Source organism: Engraulis encrasicolus, chromosome 11, assembly GCF_034702125.1.
Source record: "Engraulis encrasicolus isolate BLACKSEA-1 chromosome 11, IST_EnEncr_1.0, whole genome shotgun sequence".
Classification (NCBI taxonomy): domain Eukaryota; kingdom Metazoa; phylum Chordata; class Actinopteri; order Clupeiformes; family Engraulidae; genus Engraulis; species Engraulis encrasicolus.
The window spans coordinates 19,623,205-19,633,204 of record NC_085867.1 but is presented as its reverse complement, the minus strand read 5'-3'; the positions used below and the strand labels follow the sequence as shown (position 1 = coordinate 19,633,204).

At 48.1% G+C, this 10,000-nt stretch overlaps 1 protein-coding gene across 2 annotated transcripts in view; it reads left to right on the top strand.

Annotated features, from left to right (window-relative positions):
• The window catches only part of mtrex (Mtr4 exosome RNA helicase), a 61,961-nt gene that overhangs the window by 42,990 nt on the left and 8,971 nt on the right, over positions 1 to 10,000 (top strand). For both annotated transcript variants that reach the window (XM_063210150.1, XM_063210151.1), the window contains exons 22-23: positions 3,811 to 3,974; positions 5,842 to 5,947. In XM_063210150.1, the coding sequence (XP_063066220.1) occupies positions 3,811 to 3,974; positions 5,842 to 5,947 (270 nt within the window). The remainder of the gene's footprint in view (positions 1 to 3,810; positions 3,975 to 5,841; positions 5,948 to 10,000) is intronic.

Here is a 10,000-nt window from a genome sequence, read left to right as displayed (position 1 = left end):
GACAAAGGCTGACTGTAGTTTTCGGACTAAAGACTCTGCATACTTAAAATCCATTTTGTTGTTCTTTTATTATTTCAGCCATGAAAAGAGACAGTCAGAATAAGAGAGTGAGACAGAGGGAGAGAGTCATAGAGACACAGACAGACTCGTACAAGTCCTCTGGACTGCTGCTGATATGTGTTGCATTGGAGCCTTCTTTCAGTCAAAGTTGCACTCTTTCACAAAACGCGTGCAAAAAGACGTTGAAACCGTTTTTAAGTGTTGACAGTGTTTTAAGAGGCAACAAAATGAACAGCTGATGTATTTCGTAGCAGAAATCGAATTGCTTAGAGCAGTACATAATGCATCACTGCACGGTAGTAAAACTCCCTTTCGGATATATCTACTACCTCCATATGGGATTACAAACAAAAACACAAATTCTGTTCTTTTAATAAGTAAAAAAGAGTGTTCAACGCTATTGCTCTTGCCGTCATGACACAGGAGGTACATTTAGGACTCACAAGTGAACATCTCAAGGTTGAGTGCACACATTTAGCCGGCACTTGACCGTAGAACAAGTTCATCCACTTTATCAGTTTCCATATACATTACACTGACATCTGCACCAGTGCACTGCAGAAAACAAACATCCAGTGGGACTATCTGGAGCCAATGTTCAGCCAACGCAACGACCTGTGTGCATTCACGTGTGTGTGTGTGTGTGTGTGCGCGTGCGTGTGCGTGCGTGCGTGTGTGTGTGTTCAGTGGTAGTTAAAAAATGTTGTTTGTTTTGATTTAGCACTGCGGGCACGCTGCCATTTCCTGGCCCCGCTGAACTTTTCTGAAGTTCCCGCTGAATCAAACAAATACAGGAAATGGTCCTCGGGCGGCTCGTCCGCTTTCTGCTCCACGAATCTCTCCGCACCAGCACAACACAATGAGGAATCCGTTCCGTTCCCCCTCTGGACAACTCCCTGCTCAAACGTCAGCTCTCGGCCGCGGCCGTAAATACTGCACTGCATTTATGGACTGACGTCGGGAAGTGAAGGGAGAGATGGGGAGATAGTGGAGGGTCGGGATAGAGCAGTGGTTCTCAACCTTTTTTTTTAACAAACTTCCCCTGAACCTCATCATAAGCCTCCCAACGCCCCCTCGACCTCCTCATAAGCCTCCCAACGCCCCCCTTAGTATTAAAAAATAAAATGGACTAATCCCCCCCACAATGGCTAAGTACCGCCCCCTCTCAGCTCCATCCTTCTCAACGTCCCCCTAGGGTTCCCCATCGCCCCCTGGGGGGGGGCTGTAGAGCCCCCGTTGAGAAACACTTAGATGAAGGTAGTTGGGTGGGTGGGTGGGCTGTTCTTGTCAAATAATCGTTATTATGAAATGCATTCATTGTTCCTAGAGAGCGAGCGCCTCTCGGCCAGGCTCGTAAATGTGTCTGTGTGTGCGTTTTTGCACTTTGCTATGCGTGTTTCCGTTGCGTGTTTGAGTTGTGTTTTGAATTAGCAGCACATGCTGGCTGCCCCAAGAGATGGCATCGGTTGTGCCCTGCTTGAAAGCTCCAGGGGATCGTTAACGCGCCTGTTAGGCCTGAACTTCAGGCTTTGTTGGCTCCAAGCCCTGGCAGAGGAAAACACTGTGGGTCCCAATCTGACATCTATACCCTTAAAACCAGATTACCCTGTTTGATGGGGCATGACACAAGATTTACTCCTCCTGTGCAGCGATCAAGTTAGGGTCAGCATTCTCCCACGCCACCGCCTCACCTCTATTCTCTCTCCTCGCTTCTACTCTCTTCTCCCCTCCCCTCTCCTTTCTCCTCTCTTCCCTCCATCCTCTCCTCTCCCCTCCCCTGTCCACTCCTCCATTCTTACCTGCCATGGTTCCCTGCTACACTGGGCAGGATGTAACACGCACACAGAAGATAAACTGTCTGACCTTCCTGACCCAGACATAACAGACAGGTTCCTCAGTGAAGCACCTATTTTTAACATTCCGGAATGATGAGGAGCCACTGTGTCTTACCCTTACGCAGTTTTGAAAATAGGTTGTAGGGATTTCATTTTGGCCAATGATTGTTGACAAGACAACAAACTGCCAGCTGTGACTGAGTGCAGTTGCAATATCTTACAAACCAGGGGGTGGCAGAAGTCAAAGTGCCCTTGACCTAAATCAAAACACAGTGTGCACAAGGGGTCTTGTAATCAGCCCTTCCGCAGTGCGTTTTACTACAATTACGGAACAGAGACGAAAATTAGCTTAGCTTTGCCGTTAGCGTGTTTCAACTTTCAAAGAGCAAAAGAAAAGCCTATTCCCCGCTGCACTGGTAATCCTTGCAGAACTGGGTTAAATTAGTGAGCCAGTGGGCGTCTAGCGTGCCCATGCCCAAGCGTGTTATAACAAGTAGCACAGAACAGGGGCTTAAGTGGATAACACGCTTAGCTACTAACAGTAGCTGTTGACTAGCCGTAGCCCTAGTTGTAGTGGTAGCATCGGTGGAGGCCGATGCCAATTAGGCGTCCTGTGTCGGCTCACCTATGATTGGATTAAAGACCCTAGCGGCTTTAGCATGTGTGGAGATCTGTCTGTTTGTTTGTCCTCTGGTCCTTTCACTTACTGTTACTTTTTAGGAATGCGGACTCGCATGAATTACTCAAAATGTACTCAGATATGGATTTTCAAGACCTTGAGGTCTGATTACTTATTATTTATTATAAGATATTAATAAGATATTAATAAGATATTAATGTCTCAGCCGTGACTCAACGGCTATGGATGTCGTTTCCCAGTTCCCCCCATCTCTCTCTCCCGTCTCATTTCCTGTCATATTCTCAAACTGACCTGTCTGAATAAACGCTTAAACTGCCAAAATGTGAAAATGTTAATATTTCAACAAGTAGCTGTTTTTTTGGTTTGCTTTTCCTTTCTCTTGTCCTTCCCAAATTTTCCCACACTGGTGGTCATCAATACATGGATTTTCCCAAGCTGTCGGCTGACGGCCTCGTTTGTTTATAGCCGAACATAAGCTACATCCTGTATACACGATGCTACATAGAATGGTGTCTTTGTTGGGGCCTCAGATAATGGTGCCTAACTCTAGTAGTCACATGTGTAGGCATGTTCCATTAGACTGGGTATGCCATGCATGACTCTACTGTCTAATAGTAGTCACATGTTCATTACCCGTGCCCCTCCTTTCCTGGGAGTTAAGTGTCAACCGAGGTGACTTTCTGGTGGTCTTTTAATGTAGCATTGTAGTGTGTTGTATTGTTGTGACTGCATCGTTTCAGGGTGGTGGGAAAAAAACGAGAAGGGTCAACGTTTGGGTGTTCCTTGACCTTTCCATGTGGTTAATTTAGACTGTATGATTGTGTGGGTTTTTTGTTCAGTTTTTAAAGAAAAATCTTTCTGTATCTCTCCTCCTCCTTTCCCATTCTCTCTCCCTTCCTTACCTTCCATTCTCCTCCCTTCCTCCCCCTCTCTTCTCTACAACCTCCCTATTCCTCCCCTCCCCCTCCTCTTTCCCTTCTCATCCTCAACTCCCCTTCTCCCTCTTTCCTTTTCTTCCTCTTTTTTCCCTTCTCATTCTCAACCTCTTTGCCCCCCTTCGTCCTTCTCCTCCTCTCCCTCCTCTCCCTCCTCTCTTTCTCCTCCTCTCCCTCCTCTCTTTCTCCTCCTCTCCTTCCTCCTCATGATCTTCCTTCACTTCCTCCTCCTCATGATCTTCCTTCACTTCCTCCTCCTCCTCCTCCCCTTCTCTCTTCTCCTTCCTCATCCTCTTCTTCCTCCCCCACTCTCCTCCTCTTCCTCCTCCTGCTCCTCCAGATTGCGGCTGACATCAAGTCTGCTAAGCGTGAGTTGAAGCGTGCTCGCACAGTGCTGCAGATGGACGAGCTCAAGTGTCGTAAGCGCGTGCTGCGCCGCCTGGGGTTCGCCACCGCCTCCGACGTCATCGAGATGAAGGGACGCGTGGCCTGTGAGATCAGCAGGTGAGGACACGGACACGACACAGGAAACACTTTTATACTCTACAGTTCACGTCTTACTAGGGCTGGGACTTGACACGATTCATTTCGATTATTAAATAACTACACAAATATGGGCTGCGAGATCAGCAGGTGAGGACACACCACAGGAAACACTTTTACACTCTACAGTTCAAGGTCAAGGTAAACTTGATCATCCCCAGGGGGAAACGCAAGTGGCTTGCGAAAGCAGCATGACCATGGAGCAGTGCGAGGTTAGAGCCTTGCTCAAGGGCACATCAGCCATGGAATGAAATGGAGAGTGGAAGGGTAGGATTTGAACCGGCGACCCTCTGATCTGAAGCCCATCTCTCCTTAACCACTAGGCCACGGCTGCCAACCACTAGGCCACTTCTTACACTTACTGTTAAACTGTTTCACACGTAACTGAATAGTAAATGAGGAAATGTAAGGATTCTTGTTGATCGTGCCGCTTTTTCTATAACACATTTAGCAGGTTTACACGACTGCATGGTGGTGGCAGCCTTAAGTTATGTGCTTTAGTTATGTCCCTTTTGCTCTGAGGAAGGACTGGAGGTGTGGGAATCAGTGCCGTTTGGCAGAGACATAATACTACACTAAGCCATAATATTAGGCCCACTTCAGACCGGCAGGCTGAGTAATGATTGCCAAGCCCAGTTGGGTCTGGTCGCGTGCGTTGGCTTGTACAGTCTTCCAGACAAGTGCATGCGTCAGGCCAAACCAGGCCCGAAACCCCAGCGGTTAGCCATCCAGCCAGCCACGCTTCCTAGCCATACCAGTTCTCATATCAAATGATGGGGGAGGAAAAAACATGCACACGGTTCTGTTTTTCAACACGTCAGCTGGTTTCGAGTGGAGTGTTCGATTTGGTTTGGTTTTGATGGATTGGCCAAAAGTGTACATGGAAAAATGCACTGTTTTCGACAGCAGGATGCTGTCAACTTGCATATCAAGCACATTCATGTACTTACTTGAGGAGGGAAAGGTTTTATTTTTCCTTTTTGCAGAACTGGACTTTGTTGCACCTTCTAACTCACTTGATTTGCGTCATTTTAAATGTGCTGATAAAAATTCAAAGCTATTTTTTGCAACTTCAATTTTAACTCTCCCAGGTGCATGGTCCTAGTTGTTCCCCCTCCCCCCCTAAAATACCTTCATACTTGAGTTGCCTGATATTTGGCAGAGATGCATCATTCCTGCGAGTGCACGCTTACAGTCCAAACCACCTCTTCTGCTCGCCTCTGCGGACGTAGTTTAGGTCAGCTAAGCACACAGACTCTCTCTCTCCCCCTCTCTCTCTCTCTCTCTCTCTCTCTCTCTCTCTCTCTCTCTCTCTCTCTCTCTCTCTCTCTCCTTCTCTTCTCTTCTCTTCTCTTCTCTTCTCTCTCTCTCTCTCTCTCTCTCCTCCTCTCCTCTCTCTCTCTCTCTCTCCTCTCTCTCTCCTCTCTCTCTCTCTCTCTCTCTCTCTCTCTCTCTCTCTCTCTCTCTCTCCTCTCTCTCTCTCTCTCTCTCTCTCTCTCTCTCTCTCTCTACTCTCCCTCTTCCTCCCTCTCTCTCTCCCTCTCCCTCTCTCTCTCCCTCTCTCTCTCTCCTCTGTGGATGCAGTTTAGATCAGCTCGCTGAATTCATTCCTCACTATCACATCAGTGCCGGACTGCAGTCCCTTGACCATGTCCATCACACCTCCTTATGTGAGCCAAACTCTGCTTTTCAAAACCCTGATCTGTTTGTGTGTGTTTGCGTGTGTGTTTGCGTGTGCTTGTGTGTGCTTGTGTGTGCTTGTGTGTGTTTGTCTGTGCGTGTGTGTGTGTTTGTGCGTGTGCGTGCGCGTGCGCGTGTGTGTCTGCAGTGCTGATGAGCTGCTCCTGACTGAGATGGTGTTCAACGGCCTCTTCAATGACCTCACGGCAGAGCAGGCCACCGCTCTACTCAGCGTCTTCGTCTTCCAGGAAAACGTAAGAATTCATCCACCATCACACTCGCTCTCACTTACTCACAGACTCTTTCTCTCTCTCGCTCTCGCTCTCTCGCATTCACACACACACTTGAATATAAACAAACAAACAAAATTTGGGGTTAATATAGGATCTGTGCTACTACCATACACACAAACACACAAACACACACACACACACACACTTTCTCTTCCCGTCATTGTGTGTGTGTATGAATGTGAGATCAAAACACAATCTCCTTGTGATCTCCCAGAGTGCTCTGTTCATCCACCATCACACTCGCTCTCACTCACTCTCACTTACTCACAGACTCTCTCTCTCTCTCGCTCTCGCTCTCTCGCATTCACACACACACTTGAATATAAACAAAACAAACAAAATTTGGGGTTAATATAGGATCTGTGCTACTACCATACACACACACACACACACACACACACACACACACACACACACACACACACACACACACACACACACACACACACACACACCCTCCCTTTCTCTTCCCGTCATTGTGTTTTGATCTCACATTCATACACACACACAATCTCCTTGTAATCTCCCAGAGTGCTCTGTGGAAGTGCTTGGCCCACCTCTGCTACCGTCAGCTCCTGCTAGCATGGAGAGCACTGTTGGCCCGGGCTATGTGGCCTTTTAAGGCCGTGTGTGTGCGCGTGTGCGCTTGTGTGTGCGCATGTCGTGGTCTGCACCAGAGGTCTGCAGAGGGAAGTATGAAGGAGTGCGGATTAGGGATGTGCACGAATATTCGAAGGTTCGAATATTCGTTTTCCTTTCGAATTTAGAATAGTCCTGTCGAATAAAAAAAATCCAGCCAGTAAAAAAAATCTGTGTTTGCCTCCCTTGCAGTGTTAAGTGACAAATGAAAAGTTCTGCAGGGTTGCATTAAATTAACCTAGTAGCTCCCCTGTATTCTAATTTCCCTGGTAGGTCTAGATAGATGCTCATCTTTCATTTCCAACACAGGCGAGTGTCTGAAAGCGTTCCGCCCCCCGCCGACACGACACACACAGCCAGGGAGAAGCCACGCATCTCGTGCATTTCAGGAATGGGCATTGGGCATTCATAAATAAATAGCTGACACTGTAAATCTGGTATTGGTGATGGTTTTGTAAACATGGACTGTCATCTGTAACTGTTCGGGAATAATGTCACATCAATTTGCGTCTGATTTGACCAGCGTAAACTTCTGCAAGGTAAGCTACTTGTAGCCAACGTCCGTGTCAACAATGGCAGGTTATTTCAATACAGGTATCTCTAAAACGCTAATAATGATAAGCTAACAAACGAAGTAAGCTAGCTGAGTACTCTTAGCTGAGGCGATTTTATTTGGCTCACTACACTATAATCTGCAACTATTTGCTGGTCGTTTCATATGGCGTTGCTTCGGATTTGTGAAACAAACTTTGTAAAAGCCACCCCTGTAGCCGTGTGAATCGGGATACTGTCTGTCAACAATGTCAATTGCTAACTAGTTCTAATGCAGCCCAACTAGCGAACAACTGTTCAGTGGGGATTACTTTGCCGTGCCACGAGAATGGAAGGAGGGGAAGGGAATGATACATATTCCTCGTCACGGACGCACAGACCTCTTCCAGTGAACGTGCTGCTGGACGTTCAGAGGTGTACACTCGACAGCATTTTCTAGCTATTGCTCCCCCCTGGTGCTGTAGATGGAAGGCCACTGTAAATAAGTATTGAACTCTTTATGATATGTCGGCGGAATTTAGGCTACATCATGTTTCAAGGGATGACGGTGGGAGTCCCTCAGTCAGCAAACGCACGTCTTTTTTTTTTTTTTTTCGAATTTCGAATAACATTCGAATAGTGGCCATCGAATTTCGAATAGTGTTTTTGGCAGAAATGCACATCCCTAGTGCGGATGAGCCTCTCCCTCAGGTTCCTCTAACAAATACTGAGGAATTCACAACCCCTTCCTGGCCAACAGCACATCCCTTGGCCAGGACAAGACTATATATGCACGCACACGCACACGCATACACACGCATACACACACACACACACACACACACACACACACACACACACACACACACACACACACACACACACACACACACACACAGTTGTGCGCTCATTCTATCTCTTAAGCGCTCTGTCCCTTTTGCGTGTGCGCTCTCTCTCTCTCTCTCTCTCTCTCTCTCTCTCTCTCTCTCTCTCTCTCAATCAATCTCACTCTCTCTCTCTTTTGCTCTTGCATGCGCGCACACAAAAAAAATCATTCTCGCTCTCACGCTCTTTTGCTCTCTCACGCTCGTGCACTCATTGTCCATCTCAATCACGCACTTGCTGTCTTCTACCGGTTTTGCAATTTAATTGGAATGTTTTATTCTGCAGACATCACTGAAGTGCACGCGACAAACTGAAATGCCCTTTGATTAGTCCATTTAGATTTTGGCGTTTCTGCATTCTTGCACCGGCTCCAAAGGCCCTCTAGTCTCCTCTCCTCCTCTCCTCTCCTCTCCTCTCCTCTAGTCTCCTCTCCCCTTCTCTCCTCTCCTCTCCTCTCCTCTCCTCTCCTTTCCTCTCTTCTCCTCTTCTCTCCTCTCCTCTTCTCTCCTCCGCTCTTCTCCTCTCCCTCTTCTCTCCTCTCCTCTCCTCTAGTTTCGTCTCCTCTCCTCTAGTCTCCTCTCGTCTCCTCTCCCCTCCTCTACTCCTCTCCTCTCCTCTCCTCTCCTCCTCCCCTCCCTCCTCTCCCATCTTCTCTCCTCTCCCCTCCTCTCGCCTCCTCTCCTCTCCACCTCCTCTCTCCTCCTCTCCTCTCCTCTTCTCTCCTCTCCTCTCCTCTCCTCTCCTCTGCACGCTTCTCTCCTCTCCTCTCCTCTCCTCTCCTCTGCACGCTTCTCTCCACTCCACTCCTGCAACTCAATCAGCAGCAGTACCCTCGATGTGCAGCTGTCCCTCAGTGGCAGTCAGAGGGATGCAAGCAAGCACACAAAAGGCCTGTATGTGTGAGAGAGTTTGAGAGAGGGAGGGTTTGTGTTTGTTTGACAGAGGTTGTGTGCGCGCGTGCGTGCGTGCGCAGGAAACCATGTGTGTGTGTTCCTGTTTGTGTACGTGTCCGAGAGACTTTGTGTGTGTGTGTGACACCATAGACACCAACTGAGTTGGAAAACAGAAGCGTGAGTTAGTGTTTGAGGGGACAGCTGTCGCTCCCTGTCAAGCGCCTGTCAGTGTCAACCTCCCTCAGAGAGAGAGGGAAAGAGATGGAAAGAGTGAGGCGGGAGAGAGAGAGAGAGCGAGAGAATCACTTTGTTTGTGTGAGTGAGCGGGAGAAAGGGGACGAGCGAGAGAGGGGTTGTGTGAGAGGGAGGGAGGGAGGGAGGGGGTCAGGGTAGTTTGAGTGAGTGAGTGAGTGAGGAGTTATGGACTGATGGAGTGAAAGTGGAAAAGGAAGCTGAGGGGAAAGTTGGCCGGCCGTCCTTATGCCTATTTAATTAACCTCAGAGTTGCAGTCCTCCACCCTCTTACTACACACACACACACACACACACACACACACACACACACACACACACACACACACACACACACACCACAAAGGAGTCCCCCTTGTCACTCGTGTGTAGGGCATTATCCCTGCCTGCCTGCCTGCTGGCCAGCTCTGTGTTCTGCGTTGTCCGTGCCAAATAAAGAATTGGGTGAAAGAGCATGTTCAACGATCACGGCAAGCGCTCCTCCACACAACAGTACTGTCAGTACTACAGCCCAAACTCATTTAACCTCCTACAACAGTTAAAAAGCTGAGGCTGGAAGGGGCACAAGACACATTTTATGGACATCCCGCTTTCAAAAAATCTTTTGAAGAGGCAAGATGCTAAGCAGCAAGATGCTAGGAGAGGCAAGATGCTAAGCAGCCAACCACATGAGCTCGTTTTTTTGACAGATCGTTTCCAACAATCAGTGGTTGAACAGTGCGCAGCCAGGGATTGTTTATAAATGGTAAACCCATGTTACACCCAAATTGACAAATACACAAATAACCAAGGTCACAAGTGAGGTCTTTCCTCC